Below are 18,872 nucleotides of genomic sequence, written 5' to 3' on the forward strand. Positions count from 1 at the left end.
GAATGTTGAATTCTAGAAATTCTCAATCTCTTTGCTACAAGAAGTGGCAGTGGCCACTTCTTGTAAAGTTACATGAAAATTACATTAAAATGTTATCAGCATTAGATAAGATGCCATCTGAGGCATCTTGTTCCTGATGTGTGTGAGGTTGGCGAATTTAAAAGAGGGAATTTGGACAGTTTTGATTTTGTGTTAGTTTAGCATGTGGAAGACATGCTAGTGATGTTCCCCCAAAGCAGGGATGGAAGCAAACTTCAAAGACTCTTTAAAATAATTTAAACACCAAGGTGGGTTTCCTTCAGCTCAGATTTTGATCTGAGCTGGAAGGAGTCCCCAGCTTCCCTTCACCCATCTCCAGCACCATCCGCACACTCAAGCACACTGCTCCTCCCCCCTCCCCAATAACGTTGGTGGCAGTGGCGCAGGTGTGGCAAGAAGAGAAAAGGGAAGGGTTTTGCCCCCTCTCTTCTCTGTCTCCCTGGGGCTTTCTATATACAGGGAAAGCCCCATGGTGGCCTCGAATCTGTGCTGCATAAGTTATATGAGCAGCATATAATGCGGCTTTCCTGCAAAGCTGTGCATTGAAAAAATTGGGGACCTACCCCAGTTTTTTCAGTGGGAACAAGGTCAGTCTGGCTCTTCTGCCATCTGGGGCCTATCTGGGGGGGCATTCCTGGTGGAAGGTGACTGGCGATTCAGGAAGAGGGTGGGCAGTGACTCCGGTACCCGGATGACTGACGAAACCCCCCCCCCCACTCCCTCCTTGGCATCAGAATTACCTGACGCCACCCCAGCTAAGAAAAAATGGGGTTAGGGGGTTGGGGAAAAGGCGGTTCCAACTCAGTGCCATGAAGACAGGGCCCCTGCATGCTTACAAACAGTGTGAGGGGGCACGGGGACTGTGGGACATGTAGTTTTTCCTGTTACTGCAGTTGTCCTGTGCACCTTTATTACTAGTTGAAATTGAAATGGTCAATCCTATGCCATAGTTACTTGAATGTGAGCACTTCCCTGACCCAACAAGATTGCAGCCTCTTTAAAGAGAATCAGGTGAGACCAAGTGGGTGTCTGTGCGATATGGCTTTGTAGCCAATTCCCTCAAAACAGCACAGAGTTGTTGCTGCAAAGCTGAACCAACAAATATAGTTGCCAGGAGGGAGCACGGGCTACCTGGCTGGAAAACTGCAGTGCTGGCAGCCATTTGGCTCATCCAGCCCACCCCCCTGCCCTGTGTTCCCACGCTTACCCTGGATGGGGTGGGGGAAATCACAATTGGCTTGGATCCGCCTCCACCAACGCCCACTGAGCTGAACCCGAACCAAGATGTAGAAACAACCTGATGAGCAAAAACAACAAATTGTGGTAAAATGACGCTGAAAAAAGGCTCAGTTTCGGGGTAAAAGCCCAACATGGCTGCAAGTTGACGGCTGAGTCATATAAACAATGCAGCACCACTGTGCAGACACCACGGGGTAAATAGACCATGTAAACATCCCCTCCCCCTTGTGTTCAGATAACTGCAGCATTTCCCAGTTTGGTGATTCATTTGTTCCCACTATAAGAAGAGTAGGGGACAGTAGTAGAATCTAGGGCTGTGCACCACCTCAGATCCGAACCCCGAATCCGAAGCGGGTTGGGGTGGTTTGGACCCTTCCGAACCAGATCCAAGGTGGTTTGGGTGAAGGCCGAGGTGGTCTGAAGCCAATTGGCTCTGAAGCTTCGGGCCGCCTCGTCGCTACAGAGCCGGCCCCACCCATCTCCTTACCTGCTGCCTCCGCCACCATCTTTCATCTGGCAGCTTCTGGTGCTACCGCCAGAAATGAAAGGGAGTAGGCTGCACGATTTTAAGTTACTGCGCGGCCTACTCCCTTTCATTTCCAGCGGCACCGGAAGCCGCCAGAAGAAAGATGGCAGCAGCGATGGAGGCAGCAGGTAAGCCCCCTTCCCCACTTACCTGCGTCCGCCGCTGGCTTGCATCCGGTGGCTTCCACTCGAGGATGCTGAAGGCCGGAAGCAGGCCTGCTTCCAGGCTTCAGCATCCTCGAGTGGAAGCCATCAGACGCAAGCCAGCGGCAGACACAGGTATGTGGGGAAGGGGGATGGGGGGCTTACCTGGTGACTCCGCCGTCTGCGGCAGCAGATAGTGGAGGCACCAGGTAAGCGGGGAGAATTTTCTGGGTGCCGGCTGCACAGCCGGTACCAAGAAAACTCCGAGTTGCCTCAGAGAGTCTGAATTTTGCCTTGGCTGAACTATTGATCATAGGCTAGTATGGTGGTGATTAGGAACTGATTGCCCTAGTATTTAGTGAGTATTGAATTATTTATACTGAAAATGTGGAATTACTCGATTTCTGTTGCTATGCCAATGGCAATGTTCTTCAGCAATGTCCATGGGGATTTAGCAGTTCTGTTTGTTTAACATTTCAACGTTCTAAATTGACTCTTCACAGAAATACTGTTTATGACAAATGAGTGACTGAATAATATTAGAACTACCCTCAGTAGTATTCCTGAAGGATTTCAGGAAAACCATTTTCGCAAACAAAAGTAAGGAGCGTTAACCTGAAATGATAGTTTTACCATCTTGTTTCCATTGTATTTAGTAGATTTTGGTAGGGATTTTTTTCTCTCTTCTTGTCTATGGGTTATTGGAGACAATATGTGGATCTGCTAATTTTTTGAAAGACTCTTTGTTTCTTTTTTGACGAAATCATTCCCAGAACCAAAAAAATAAATTGCTTCCTTAGTATTGCTTCATGTTGGCTGCTGATGTAGCTGTCATGAGGATGTTATTTGATTATCAATAGAAGAGAAAGCACCATTCACGATTTCTTTATAAAGTTGGCCCAAGTAATCTCGATGTGTATTTGGGTATGTGGAAAATGCCTGGCAGGTATGAACTGATCCCAGATGGATGGATGCACAATTCTGCAAGGGCACCTCTGCTGTAATTTATCACTCTCCTCTGTTCAAGCCTCCTGAGAAAAAGCTATATATAAAATGTGCTAAATCTGTAATGGCCGGGGACAGATTCAGATCACCAAATATAGGCTGTTATTTATGACTTAAGCCCCTATGAAGCAAAACATCAGTATAGCATGCTAACAGTACAATCATTTCCCTTCATGGATCCTTCCTGAAGGTGCTGCTTCTCAGGAACTGTATACTGGTCCCTGTTCCTTCACCACCCAGTGACTGTGATCCTCTATCAGTTCTGCTTTGTTTATTTCCAACACAGTCCCCTAGACCTTGTTTGCTTGCTTTTCCTCAGAGCTTCTCTTGTTCCTACGTCCCATGTAACACATGTCCTTCAAACTGGCCTTTCACTTTCCTCACGTATTCTATTGCCAACATTCTACTTTTCTCTGTACAGATAGAATGTTTATGAATATTCTATGACATTAACACAATTCTGTTATTAGCTGTGGGTGGGGGGAGTCTTGTCTGGAGCTATTTTATTCCTTCAATTGATAGCAGTATCAGTTGAGACAGAATAATTGAAGGAGTTCATTCTGCTTGTGGGAATGTAACTGGTAAAATAAGTTTTCCAGAATTCATTTTGAAGATTTTTTGTGAGTTCTGTTAAACTCCATGATTATTCAAAGAAACATCTTCATATTTCTTCAGCCCTTTAGTGATCCAATTGTATGAGCCCATCCCTGTCTTACCATACTCCCACTGACAGAATAATTGTAAAATATTTCCAATGATTTTCCAATGCATTTAAGACTAGAGGTACATATTTGGCAATTCAGCCCTTTTCAAGTAGCAAGTGCTACTTTAAACAAAGCCATCTTGCAGCGTTATGTACAGTGTGATCCTCCCCCTTGTCAAGATAGGGGGAATGATTGTGATTTCACAATAAAAAACTATTTTCACTATCAATGGATAGGCAAAGAATGCATAAAGAAAATCCACATGAGGAGAATGGCATCTCCAAGATGTTTCAACTTGAACATCTGTTTTAGAACGCATGGGTTAGGTCCATAGCAAAGTATTGATCAGCACAAATCTGAGGGGAAATTGATAAAATTCAGTTTCAATAGCACTTGAAGTCACTGGATTGGATCTAGTATAAAGTGCTGGTTATTACCTTTAAAGTCCTACATGGCTTGGGTCCAGGCTACCAGCGGGATCGCCTTCTCTAGTATAATCCGCCCCACACACTTTCTGCGGTCTTGGGATCATCCCGAGACCGCAGAAAAACCGAGAAAAAAGGGTAGGGTGATATCCCAGAGAAAGGGAGGGATCTTCCCTCCCTGCTCTCGGGATCCCCTGTGTGTCATGTGGACACACAGGGACAATCCTGGGACGATCCCTGGGATATCACTCCATCTAGCTATGGCCTCTGACTCTGTCTCTGTTTCTCTCTCTCTCTTTCACATACACACACCAACTCAGTGAGCGCCAAGAAAGGTGTCCAGGGGCACACTTGTGTCCACAGACACTACAGTGTCTACCTGTGCCTTAGGCTGATCCTTGCATGTGAAATGCATACATTGCATGCACAGTTCAGAAAAGGTATTTGCAGTGACATGTTAGAGTTGATGGTTAGCTTACCTGTCCAGTTATGGGTGTATGTGTGTAGCGATTGCAGTACAGAGCCTTGTGCAAGGGATATGGGCACTTTCCACAGGAGCATGGCCCACAGGTGACATGGGGCACCAGCAGTCTTTGTGTTTTTATATCTGAGGATGTATTTAAGGATCCCAGCCAGTATCCATATATATTCTTCCATTTTGGATTTGCAATGGGTAGCACGATCCAGAGAATCAAGTCATTATCCTCAACACTGCAGAAGTTTTTAAATCACCTATTGTGTCAGTTTTAAATTACGTAATGCTGAATTAGCATTTTATAACCTTTAACAAATATCTCCGCAGGCATCATGGGGAGGCTCAGCTTTGCTGTCAAGGAAGCATCGCAAGCTTCTGCATGGCATCCACAGGTATGTGAAGTTTAACTTGGAAGGGTAGGTGTTGAAGGAGGTTTGAAAAGGGAATGGAGAAAATTCTAGTTTACTAAATGGGTGTTAAATGTTGAAAACTATGACTACAAGATAATTTTCTGTTTTCCTCCATTCATCACTTATAGGGCCCATTCGGTGGCATGGAATCCTCATAAGATGCTTATGGCAGGGATCCAGTGTTGTGCCCTTCTGGTTAAAGACAATTCTGTAAGTCATTCATTTATTTTCCCAAATGTGCTCCATGTGTGCTTCTGCTGCATTATGGGAATGCAGATTATGACTTGCGACTGCTTCATCATTAACTTTCCAAATGCAAAGTATAAAGTAGCAGAAAATGTAGATGTTGTTTGAGGTGCTGACAGGAGAAAAAAACTTATTTGAGTATGATGTGACTTCTGCAAACTTAAACTAATGGGGTTCAATACAGACTTGGTCATGTTTAGTAACTAAGGCCGTTTCTACACCTGCCTTTTTTCCTGGGATCATCCCGGGAGCATCTCTATGCATCCAATGACACACAGGGGATCCGGGAGCAGGCAGGGACAATCCCCCCATTTTCCTGGGATTACCTTAGGTGTAGAAAAGGCCTAAATTAATTGAATAAATCCCATTCATTTCATAAGTCTACTCTAAACCTGACTTAATCTGAGTGCAATTCATGTATTTTTGTATTTGCAAAATAGTTTTCTTAGAAGTAAGAGGGGGGAAACAGCCATTCTCTAAAAAATAGGGATCTTCTAGAAATTATAAATCTCAATAGGGAAAAGGATGCAGGAAGAAAGTTGCAAGTGAATACCCAAATCTATCTATACAATTATCTATAAAAGCAGGTTTTAAATTCTGTTGTATCTTAACTTGTAGGGAAACTGTTATTAAAAGAAGCATCAGTGGTATTTTTCAGCTTGGAGAATTTACCATATTTTAAAATAATGTAATAGAAAATATTCATTATGTGAAGCTGGGAAACGTGACTTTCTTGCATAGGGTGGAAATGCCCAACAGCTACATCATAATTGCAGAAAGTATAAAGAAATGAGTGGGTATATATTAGCCCTTGATCCTCTCATTTATCTTCTTAATTATGTTAAGGGGTTTATTTCAAAAGAACATAAAATTCTTAACATGATGGTTTACTGCAAGAGCAGGTCTTATCATGCCTTGTTACCCTCAGCCTCTATCCTTCCTCCTCCTTTTCAGTGGTTTGTTACCTTTGCTTTTGCATCGCTGTGTATCCCCCACATCATTCTGTTCTATATTTAGAGTCCACCTCCTTGGAAACTGACTTATCTTTTGCACAGGTTGCTTTGTGAAGTCCATATACATTGATAGCATACAGATGATGGGACAGTATTTATCAGCACTAATCTGAGAGAACATGATAACCTTAAATTCCATTGGTAGTTGAAGTAGTTGGATTAGATCTAGATGCAGACAGCAATTCTATGCTCCCTAAACAGTATCCTAGAATCCCTCAGGATTACTTAGTCATGCTTACTTATTGAAATCAATGGGACTTATATTAGTCATAATTTGTCCCATTGATTCAGCGGGGTTACTCTAAGTGTGGTGAAGTCTAATAATAATAATAATAATAATAATAATAATAATAATAATAATAATAATAATAATTTTCTTACCCGCCTCTCTGGGGTAAGGCGGGGAGCAACAATAAGTATAAATACATAAAATTGATTAAAAACATAGTACACATTATTAAACATCCTAAAATTCCACTGGGTAGGCCTGCTGGAAGAGATCAGTCTTAATAGCTTTCTTAAATTCTAAAAGACTTTTAAGTTGACAAGTTAACTGTGCCATTCCACAGTCTGGAAGCAGCAGAAGAGAAGGTCCTCTGGGTGATATTTGTCAGCCTAAATTTGGCTGACTGAAGTAAATTCTTCCCAGATGACGTGAGTGTGTGGGGCGGATTATACTAGAGAAGGCGATACCGCTGGTAGCCTGGACCCAAGCCATGTAGGACTTTAAAGGTAATAACCAGCACTTTATACTAGATCCAATCCAGTGACTTCAAGTGCTATTGAAACTGAATTTTATCATTTCCCCTCAGATTTGTGCTGATCAATATTTTGCTATGGACCCAACCCATGCGTTCTAAAACAGATGTTCAAGTTGAAACATCTTCTCATGTGGATTTTCTTTATGCATTCTTTGCCTATCCATTGATAGTGAAAATAGTTTTTTATTGTGAAATCACAATCATTCCCCCTATCTTGACAAGGGGGAGGATCACACTGTACATAACGCTGCAAGATGGCTTTGTTTAAAGTAGCACTTGCTACTTGAAAAGGGCTGAAGTTTTCACAATGGGAAATTGCTTCATCAAAAGGGCCTTCCATTTCATCTTGACAACAGTAATCTTATACATACCATGTGATCCAAGAATTTCATTTGTCCGTTACTTGAAAAAAAAAATGTTTTTCAAAAGAGGTTTAGAATTAATATTGAGTATCTGGTAGAAGTCCAGAATATCAGTTCTGGAAGTTTTTAGGCACATAAGTTATTGAGGGCTTCAAAAGAATCTGATCAGTTGTTTTGTTGTCGAAATGAAGGTATTAGTGATCACAGTGGTAAATATTGCAATTATTTTGTTGAAAGATGGATTTTGTTTTCATATTTTAACAATTAGTTTCAGGATAATGCTCACTCCTACATTTTGTGTTCAAGAGACCTGTTTTCCTTAAAATGTATTTTAAAATGGGAAGTATTCTCTCTTCACCTTCTCTTCCAATGTGATCTAAAGCCCATTGAAACCAAGGCCGTTGCTAGACGAGGGTTTAGCCTGGTGCGAGGCCCGGGCTCCCTGCTGTGTGTGCAGATGACGCACAGGGGATCCTGGTGTCAGCCCGGGCTAAACCCTCCCTTGACCTGGGATAACCGGATCCACTTGTGCATGGCTGCGGAAGGTCTAGCTGGTTCCGTGGCTTTTCCCGGCTATGCAGCTTATTCACGAGTAGCCGGGAAAAGCCACGCACTGGGCACAGCGCTCCATAGGAGTGCTGTGCCCATCGGGCTGGGGGTGGTGGTAAAATCATCGGGGAAGGAGATGGGGGCCGGGGGAAGGAGAGCGGACCCTGCAGGAGAGATGGGGGGGAAGAGCGGAGCCAGCGGGGGAGATCACGGACCAGGGCAGCGGAGGGGGCATCAGACATGGCGGATGGGGGGAAGAAGAATGGGGCCAGGGCAAGGACATCAGGGACAGGAGGGAAGAAGAATGGGGCCAGGGCAAGGAGATCGAGGATGGGGGGTGGAGGGGGCATCGGACATGGCGAGGGGGGTGGACATGGCGAGCGGGGGGGTGGGCGAGCGAGCGGGGGGTGGACGTGATGGGTGAGCGGGCAGGGGGCATCAGACATTGTGGGGGGAAATCAGGGGCAAGGGGGAGCGGGGAACCCTTTTTTTTTTTTTAAAAAAAAGCCTTACCTTTTCATTGGTGCGCTCCTGCGCACATGCCCCCTTTAAGATTTAAAAAAATGGCCGACGCGACGGGGCTTTCCCTTACTCCGTCGCGTGTTATGTCTAGCTAGGGGCGACGGCCCACACTAGCTGCAGCACAGCCTCGCCCCTACTCCCCACCGGATAATCAGGTAGGTCTAGCAAGGCCCCAATAGTATGGTTTTAAATAGATTTTTATCAGGATCATATTTTCAAAATGTACATTACAACTTGCATTTCCATTTGCATATATGAATATAGGCCCTTTCTACACCTAAGGATTATCCCAGGAAAATGGAGGGATCATCCCTGCCTTGTCCCGGGAACCCCTGTGTGTCATTTGGATGCACAAGGATGATCCCGGGACGATCCCGGGGAAAAAGGCAGGTGTAGAAATGGCCATAGTCTCTGGGCAACATCCTATGCTGCCTGTCTGCACGTGGGCTCACCACTGTGTTTGTTCCGTGCGCGGCCAGCCCTGCCACCTTCGTTGTGCAAGTGGCACCCACCAGTTGCGCAACAGAGAGTTAGCGCTTTTGTGGGCAAGTTCCAAAACGAGTGAAAACACTCATTTCTGGAACAGGGCAGGTCGGAAGAGAGCCCTCTTATGCCATTTCTGCCACCTTGCCCTGTTCCAGAAAAGAGCTTTTCTACTCATTTTGGGTTACCCCTGAAGTGCTAAATCTTAGTTCTGCAAGTGGTGGGTGTTGCTTGAGGAACAGAATTGGTGGGGCTGGCTGCATGTGGCTAGTGACTGGTGGATTTTGCCCAATGTTTTTATTATGCTACCTGGTGATTAGTTAATTTTGTCCATACTTTTCTGAAGCTATGGAACTAGACAATGTTTAAAAGTTCAAGTGACCATGCAACCCTATACATATCTAGTTAAATGTAAGTTGCACTAATTTCAGTGGAACCAGGCAAGTTTGTATAGGATTGTAGTCTACACATATCGGTGAACAGAAGCATCACTGAAATGCATATGACTTAGAAAACAATGTTACAAGGTACGTTTGAATGTCATTGAGCTAACAAAAGAGAAGTGTAAGCTTGTCAGTTGAAGGAGATGGAAAGTGTTTTAAATTGATTGAAATGGGAAAACATTTGGACTAGAGAGACAGTGAAACACAGAGATTAGTAAATCCATTGTAAAAGCACAGATCAATCAAAGCAATTGGTGGGTGTCCTCTACGTTGACAAGAAGTTCAAGGGAAGAGCACAGTGGCTCCCACGATGCCCTGTTAAAATTAACCTTTCACTAAGTGAACCCTGTCATTGCAAGCTGGAATTGTCTGACTGTTTAGTTAGGAGAACAGTAACCAAGTAGGGTTGGTAACGCAGCTATAAACATTACAAAAATCTTATTCTGATATTTGTCAGCACCTCCATGTGACATTTTGGAATCAGCTTTCATCAGGACCATTCTTTGAGGGTCTTGGAGAAGGCTCTGAAGACACACTTGTTTTCACTTGACCTTCTCAAAATCTGTGGGCTGCAGGTTTTATTGCTGTTATCTGTTTTTTATAGTACACAATTAGAGGTTCTGTTCCAGCGTCTCAGCACCCATATAAGGCTATAAGATGGTAAACCTGCCTTTTCCCCCCCAATACAGTACTTAATCTGTTAATGACACCAGATAGCTCATGTCAGGTTCATGTATATTTTAGGATTTGCCTCGACATATTTCCCCTCCTTTTTATATCAATTTGACAGGGTTATCTATGTCCTATTGTAATGCAGATTAAAAACCTGTACATACCCTTTCATTAGGAGTATTGTCAGACTCCTTGTACCACTTCTTACATCCGACAGGCAAGAGACGCAGAGAAGTGGCATGTACTAAACTTATTTTCTGTCAGCACAAACTGGCATCTTCTATATTCTATTTAAAATGGATTACGTGCTTCTTGAGAGGATGATATTTGACGATCTTTTGAATTTTGGTGTGGTTCTATAACCTTCACGCTCTGCTGATAAATTGTACAGGATACCTTTAGCTTGAACTCTGACTTGCAGACCAATTATATTTCTGAGATGGATTTATTTGATGGAGCTAGATCTGAATTGTCCTCTTCCTATTACTGGCTCCAATACTCTCTTATTTAGGTTTCCTGCTTTTGTTCTCCAGATTCCAATGGTTCTCTACTGGGCCCCTCTCACCAGTTACCATTCCTTTATCCTTCTTCCACGATCCTTCGTTCTTAGCCCTACAGTTCCAATACATGCCAGATATTTTCTCTCTCCTGAGGACCTTAAACTCTTTAAAAATTTAAATCTCTAAAAGTCATTCAAAGTAAATGTGTGCAGATTTTCAAAGTAGGCCTTCCTTGGAACAGAATTTGGACCTGTTGGTGCAGAGTATTAAAATATTGCTATTTATCTTTCGTTTTCAAGTGCTTATACATATTCTCTCAATTTTTTTTTCTATTTTGTGACTCAGAACTAAGTGTGGTGCAGGGCTGTCTCCCAAAGCCTGACTTCAATAGGATAAGGCCACTTTAAGGCCTTGTTCCAGCTTGATTGTCCTCCTCCCTCAGGGAATTCTCATAAAAGGCTATCCTAGGCTTGCTTCTGGCAGACACTGAGGGGGTTGATCTGGTGGTAGTAGAATGGATCTTGATTCCAGACCATGACTCCTCTCCTGGTTAAGGAGCTGGAGTGGTAAGAGGTCTCTCTTGGAGATTCGCTTAAGGAAGTAATTCACAGTTGTCCAATGTGGCACCTGTAGGTGCTATGGTACCTGCAGGCACCTCCAGTGGTACCTGTAAAAAGTTCCCCAACGTGGCATCAGCAAAATGTTTTTTTCTGATTTTTTAAAATATACATATATGGATTTGTATATATCCATAGCAATGAATACATATGAAATGCACACAACTTTCTAGCAATTATACATAGCCTTCAACAAAAGCAGACCAATTATCCAAAGAAGTATCCATTTGAAAGTCATGTCTATATGCCACCAGTTCAGATATTGAAAGTGTTGTAAGGTCCTCAACCCATTGCATTACAGGAGGCGAGTGTTTATCCTTCCAGTGTTGTAATATTAGTCCTTTAGTTGTCAAAAGGCCACAGAGAATCCATTTATGCTGACCATTTGTTAATTTCCATAAAGCAGGCAAATAATTTAAAAGAGTGTGTACATCAGTGAATATTAAAGACTGTTCCAGTACAGAATGTATCTGTGCAATAACCTCCTTCCAAAAAGATGCAGCTACTGGACTGTTACCAAGACATATGCGTAGAAAAAGCATTAGCTGTCAGTAGTTATTAAAGAGACATTGCAGTCACCAACAGAAACAAAACTAAGGTTTTTGGTGAACAAGACACACCCTGAGATCTATAGGTGTGACAGGTAGACGGCAAAGTGGCGATCCACTGATTTGGCACTTTGTGGTGGTACCCAGAGCAATTTCTCAAATTCCCAAATGTGTCCATGGATCAAAAAAGTTTGGGGACCCCTGATGTAAATTATAACTCTGAGTAGGATGTATAGTCTTCTGGTGTTTTTTTTTTTTTTGGCAAAACTATTTCGTATTAATAAAATTTACTGTTTTTCTAATCTGGCTGAGATATGCCTGAGATCTCTAATCCCCCTCCCCCACACCATGGCATACCCATTTGAAGGCTGCTACTACTGGGAATTGATAAGTCCTTTAAACAGAGAGTTGCTTCTAGGAGCAGGGGAAAATATTAGCCTTACCATTACACTGAGCAACTTAAGGTGTGATCCTATGCATGTTTGGACAAATATAATGCTCTGCAATTTTTTATGCTTGGTGTTTGGTCGTGTGTCTGCATTTTAAGTAAATAGTTATTGAAGTTCATTAGTAGTCATCTTGCCAATTTATGGAAAGCGACTGCAGCTAGGTGCAACAGTTCTTAGTTCTGGAATAGGTGTTTCTATGCAAATACAAATTCAATAGTTCTTTCTTTCCTTACGTCTCTTTTGCAAGTTGACATGGAGAACCAGTTGAGCACCCACCCTCCTCCTTCATGAGTGACAGTTAAATGATAAAAGGCTTTGCATAGAGCATCATCACACAGGAGAAAGTCATGTTTCCTTACCATCGCTTCTCTGCTCCCGGTTTTGTCCTTCATTACTTCTTCTTTCTGCCAGGAGGGGAAAGAGGAAATAAACAAAGACCACGTGGTCCATTCAGGGATCATTTGTATCACACTGCTTTTTCGGCACATTCCGTTTTTTTAAAAAAAAGTCAGATTAAAAGGGGTCTGCGATGGGAAATGAGCGGAAGGGGCACAGGAGGTGAACTTCATAATCTAAAGGACGTGTGCAGATCCCTAAGTGAGCAGTAGTGAGCGAACGATAAAATGCTCGTCTGATTAACCTCATAGGCTTTCATTGCCTGAAACTATTTCACTTTTCCTGTTATGATACATGTTAAAAGACTATGGTTTTATCTATGCAAGTTAGAATTGCTAGCGGAGAAATTTTTTAAAGCACCTTGGCCTAGGAGCTTCTTTTGCTTCTGTTTTGAAGTAAGGGAGGACCTCGTTAGTGTGTGTGTGTGTGTGTTTGTGTGTATGTGTTGCAGGGTACATACTGACTCTGGGCTCATCTACACCAAGCAGGATATTCCAGTATGAAAGTGGTATATAAAAGGCAGGAGCCACACTACTGCTTTATAGCGGTACTGAAGTGCACTGCAGGATCTACACTACTGCTTTATAGTGGTACTGAAATGCACTGACAACTGTTGGGGCCCATGACCCATCTACATCAAGCAGGATATCACACTATGAAAGTAGTATCTGGTATGTGTCAATGGGCGCCAACAGTTGTCAGTGCACTTTCCACTATAAAGCAGTAGTGTGGCTCCTGCCTTTTATATACCGCTTTCATACTGGAATATCCTGCTTGGTGTAGACAAGCCCTCTGTTATTATTCCTATCTACAGCATAGATAAGGTAGTGGATAGTGCAGTTCCAGCATGTGGTTTGTAGGGATTGGGTGTGTTGAATGGCTGCAGTGCACCTGACACCCAACCCCTGCCCATCCCCCTCAAAAAAATCCTGTTGCCTGGATATGCCTTGTATTAAAATTAAGTTCCTGCAGATGCCTTTTCCTGAATAATATTCAGTTCCTAATGCAAATACAGACAAGCTAAGCCACTCAAGTATTGGGTAACCCAACTTCAACCTTCCCCCTTTTCCAAAAAGTTGGAGTTGCTGAGGTCATGGTTCAGCAGGCATCTTGGAACAATAACTCCCAGCCATCCTATTTCATACGGGGTTGTGCCCTTGTAATGTCTGGCTACATTGGGTTCTTGTATCTCAGCATTTTAATTATACATGTATATGGTAAAAGTTTCTAATGCTGCTTCGTCTTATGTTAAAACAGGACTTGCTTAAGAGATGCTACTCTGCCAATGCCTCATACTTGTTCCAGCAAGACAAGTTCTATGATGTCAGCTACGACACGGGTGACAAATCAATCCAGTGTAGCAGAAGAGCAGATGCCTTCAAGTTCTGGATGACCTGGAAAGCACTGGGGACAACTGGTCTTGAGGAGAGAGTAAACAGAGCCCTCGCTTTAGCCAGGTACTACCTTTCAATTACAGAGGTTTCAACCTCTGTATAAAATCTTATAAAATCATAAAGTAATACTAATCAGTGAATGATGTGTTGTGATAATATCAGTTTATTAAGCTTAAAATGTAAATTTATTAATTGCCCTAAGATGAAACTATAGCTGGAAAAATAGATACAATGAAACAGATTGGCCCAGTTCAGACACAACAACAACAACAACAACAACAAATTTATTTCTTACCTCCCTCTCCCTTTAGATCAAGGCGGGGAACAACATTAGTATAACAAATCAACACATCTTAAACATTCTTGATTTCACATTCATCTGGGTAGGCCTGCCGGAAAAGGCTAGTCTTTAAAGCTGTCTTAAATTCAGAGAGAGAGAGTTAATTTTATGAATCTCGTCTGGCAGGCCATTCCACAGTCTGGGGGTGTCAGAAGAAAAGGTCCTCTGGGTAACAGTTGTCAGCCTAGTTTTGGCTGACTGAAATAAGTTCTCCCCAGAGGACCTGAGTGTGCGGGGTGGACTGTATGGGAGAAGGCGATCCCGCACGTAACCTGGACCCAAACCATGTAGGACTTTAAAGGTAATGATCTTGGACCCATTGATTATCAAACCTTGCCTGCCACTTACCCTTCCCTTCTCTTGGATGCCTTAATGCAAAACTTCTAAGGTTAGTTAAACCATAGTTTTCTGCTGCATTCAAATTAGGAAATTATAGTCTCTAAGCTCTTGCTAGAATCACTTTCAAATCAGGATCAAACCATGGTTTGCAATTCTGGTACATAGTCCAAATTTAAGTTACAGTTTCCCAGTTCAGACACAACAGAAAACTTTACTTTAACAAACCACAGAAATAATAAATTACGGAGAGAAGGACGGGGGGAGTGTGTGGGCACAACACATATTCTTGATCTGACGAACCATAGTTTACTGCAGGATTGTTCTGTGGAGGTTCTCCATCCAGCCCGCAAGCTTTTTCTGCAAGTCTTGCTCCTTCTCCATGCAACTTTGTGCAGGAAACCCCGATTGTTATCTCTGATCACCAGTCAGTCATCACTGATCAGATGAGCCCGAAGTATGCATCTGAATTATATTTGAAGAAAAGGCTCAACAAGCATCCCACCATGAGCTCCATGATGACGGAAGTCCTGTAGAGACAAACATGCTGGAAACAAAAGCCGGTCATAATTTTTCTGGTTAGATGTCCTTTGGGCCTACTGATTAAACTATCATCCCATCTTATTATTCTATGTATATTCAGAGTTAGCTGAATATACATAGTAGTATCAGTAAAAGAATTGTTCGTCATCAAGGTCATTCTTCCAAGTTCACTTTGCTAAGAACATACAGATTAATGATCCTGTTGAGATCAATACTTCCCTTTGATGGTTGGGATTTAGCCAGTGGTGTATCTAAGTGAAAGTGGCACTGTTTTCCAAAGAAGAAAATTGCCTTTATCTGATAATGACGAGCCGTGATATTCAGCACAGTAGCTGCTTTGCTAGCTGAGCATCAGGCACCAGGACTCTACAGCTGAGGCATCAGTTTCTCTGGGCAAAAAGCCAGGTTTGTTAACTATTTGACCAACTGTACTGCATGTTTCTGGATACGTTACAGTAAGCTTCACTCTGATGCTGCAGAGATAATATTTCAGAGTCTCTGAATATAGACTGTCTTCATTCTGGAGCTAGCCTACTGACCTTATCAATTGAGGGCAAGTTTTCCCCCCCAATGCCAGGCTGAATTGGAAATATTTTCACTTGGATTGCAATATGGTTTGTGTTGTATATCAGCCACTATACATTCACCATTTATCTGTCCCCTTACTGCTTTCCAGGGAATCCTGGGTTCCATATCTTCATATTAGACTGCAGATCTGAGACTCGGTTTAGCCATTTTCCTTACAGGGGCTTGATATTTTAAGTTAATTGCAACAGAATGCTGAGCTGATTCTTTAGGAAATATTCTGTATTTTTTGTAGTAGTGCTTCCAAAATCACATTTGGGCTAAGTAATATGGTTGAAAGCTATGTTTGCTCTGTGCATGTGTCACAACATTACTGCTGTGTATTTCTTGGGTAAGTCAGAATCTCTTACAGTGGTAAGAAAATGTTTGTGAACCCTAATGATAATTACGGAAATTCCATAGTTTGCCATGATAACCTTCATAAAATATAATTACCATAATAACCTTCATGAAAGAAAAAAATCAGTTATTTTCTAAATATCTAATAAGGTTTATTAACCGTCTTGTGAAATAAAACAATGTATAAATTAGGCAATCAATGAGTACTTAAGAGTCAGGGTATGTGCAAAAGTAAGTGAACTCCTGGTTGGATCAGCTCAGTTAAAGGGAATAAATAGAACCAGATGCTTAAGTAATTAGTAGATCTTCAGGGGTGAGTTTAGGAGGCCCCATCCTATAAGATGATCAGAAGCTTTGTGAGTTTGGTCTTCATCTAATCAGTTGTTTGGTGAATGCCATGATCAAAATATATCTCTGAGGACCTCAGAAAAGCAGTTATTGCTACTCATCAGTCTAGAAAGGGTTTCGAAATCATTTTTAAGGATTTGGGGCTCCACCAATCCACTGTCAGATAGCATAAAAATGGAGAGGTTCAAGACCACACTCACTCTACCCAAGAGCAGTCGTCTTACCAAAATTTCTCCTAGAACAAACTGGTGCATCATCCAGGAAGTAAAAAAGAATTCCATAGTAACATCCAAGGATCTGCAGGCTAATCTCACTTTGGCTAATGTGAGTATTCATGACTCAACAATCAGAACAAGTCTGACCAAGAATGGTGTTCATGGAAGGATAGCCAGGAGGAAACCATTGCTCTCTTAGTAGAATATTACTGCCTATCTGAAGTTTACTAAATATCACATAGTTGATCCCCAAGACTTCTGGAACAATGTTCTCTGTACAGATGAGTGAAAGGTAGAACTTTTTGGCCTCAGTGAGAGTTGTTGTGTTTGGTGAAAACCAAACAATGAGTTCAAACAGAAGTACCTCATCCCAACTGTCAAGAATGATGGTGGAAATGTGATGGTTTTGGCCTGCTTTGCTGCCTCAGGATCTGGATGGCTTGCCTTCATTGACACAACCACAAATTCTACAGTGTATCAGAAGATTCTAGAGGAGAATGTCAGGTCATTCATCCGTGAGCTGAACCTGAGTCGAAAGTGGGTCATGCAACAAGACAGTGATCCTAAACACACAAAAGAATGACTGCAGAAGAAGAAGAAAAATCCATGTTTTAGAAGGACCTAATCAAAGTCCAGACCTAAACTCCATCATAGTCTTGTGGCAGGACCTGAAGTAAATTTTCATGCAAGGAAGCCCTCAAATGTCACTGAGTTGGAGCAGTTCTGTCAGGAGGAATGGGCCCAAATTCCTCCAAACTAATGTGAGAAACTGACCAACAATTACAGGGAAAGCTTACTTGAAGTCATTGCTGCTCAAGGGGTTCCACCACATACTGAATCTAAAGGTTCACATACTTGTTCACACATGGATATTGAATGTTGAATCAGTTGTGGATAAATGTTGAAAAAGCACCATGTTTGTGTGTCATTTGTTTAATGAGGTAATCTGTTATTCTTTATCTGGGATTATGGGGTTAGATTAAGGTCTAATACCATTTTAGTTTGGAAATACATTACAATCCTAAGGGGTTAACAAACTTTTCTTCACCACTGTATTCTTCCTTTCCTGCTTGCAAAATGTGAGTAATATCAGCCAACGACCTAATCTACACTAAGCAGGATGTTGCACTGTGAAAGTGATGCATAAAAGTGATGCATAAAAGGCATGAGCCACACCAAGCAGGATATAGCACTATGAGAGCAGTATGAAAGCATTATATGGTATGTGTCAATTGGCCCCAACAGTTGTCAGTGCACTTCCATACCACTATAAAGCAGTAGTGTGGCTCTTGCCTTTTATATACTGCTTTCATACCACTTTTATAGTGCAATATCCTGCTTGGTGTAGATTAGGCCTCCTTCTCAGGGTGTTGAGAATGAGCAAATGAATAAAGAATGATAAAACACTATGTACTTTTTCATCACATTAATATAGAGATAAACATGAATCACAATTATAGGCTTTATTATAGGGATACCACATTCATTTCGGCAGTGTTGGTGCTAGTGGCAACAGTTCACCATGGCAATCTGGTTGCATGGATATATACTGAAGAGAGAGAAGTCACATGTACAAACCTTGTTAACAACAAACATCTTGGCAACGCTCTATACTCTGACACAAACACTTTCTCTAGTGTTTATTGTCTTTAGTGAATCCTCTGAATTGTCTTGGCAAAATCTCCTGTGGAATGCAAAACTCTGACATGTGTCAGCAATTCTGTGGGTACAGAACCATTTAAAACTAGATTGTCTTTTATTTTATACATTTAATTTTGCAAGCTCCTTGTCTTCCTCTGCTGCTTTGTGAGCTCAGGGTATGCAGTGATAACTATGCTACCAAAGAAAACTGGACGGAAAGGCCATAGTGGAAGCATACTTCCATCATTTTTTCAGATGTACATTATTTTGTCAGGATCAAGGTCAGTGGAAACTTCTACATGTTTGCTACAGAAACCAACGTTGCTCAGCACTGAATGACTGGAATGTCTGGTGTCATAAGTTCACTGCCCAGTTCCATTTTTAAACTATTTTAAAATTATGCTTAAAAGAAAAAGAGGATGAATGAATATTTAATTGAATAACATAGATGTGGATATATATCGTATACCCTGCCTGAAGCATGAAGGAATCAGCAAACGAATCACTGATAAACGCATCTGCAATTTTCATTGGGAAGCTAGGAAGAAGCTGGACTTTCACCCTGGGGGAAAATGTGCAGTGACTCCTTTTTCACGGTACATTT

At 42.1% G+C, this 18,872-nt stretch overlaps 1 protein-coding gene across 1 annotated transcript in view; it reads left to right on the plus strand.

Moving 5' to 3' along the window:
- Positions 1-18,872, plus strand: part of GADL1 (glutamate decarboxylase like 1) — a 120,699-nt gene that overhangs the window by 49,301 nt on the left and 52,526 nt on the right. Inside the window, exons 10-12 of the mRNA XM_063125015.1 lie at positions 4,884-4,948; positions 5,095-5,176; positions 13,785-13,984. Of these exons, the coding sequence (XP_062981085.1) occupies positions 4,884-4,948; positions 5,095-5,176; positions 13,785-13,984 (347 nt within the window). The remainder of the gene's footprint in view (positions 1-4,883; positions 4,949-5,094; positions 5,177-13,784; positions 13,985-18,872) is intronic.

This window comes from Elgaria multicarinata, chromosome 1 (genome assembly GCF_023053635.1).
Source record: "Elgaria multicarinata webbii isolate HBS135686 ecotype San Diego chromosome 1, rElgMul1.1.pri, whole genome shotgun sequence".
NCBI lineage: Eukaryota > Metazoa > Chordata > Lepidosauria > Squamata > Anguidae > Elgaria > Elgaria multicarinata.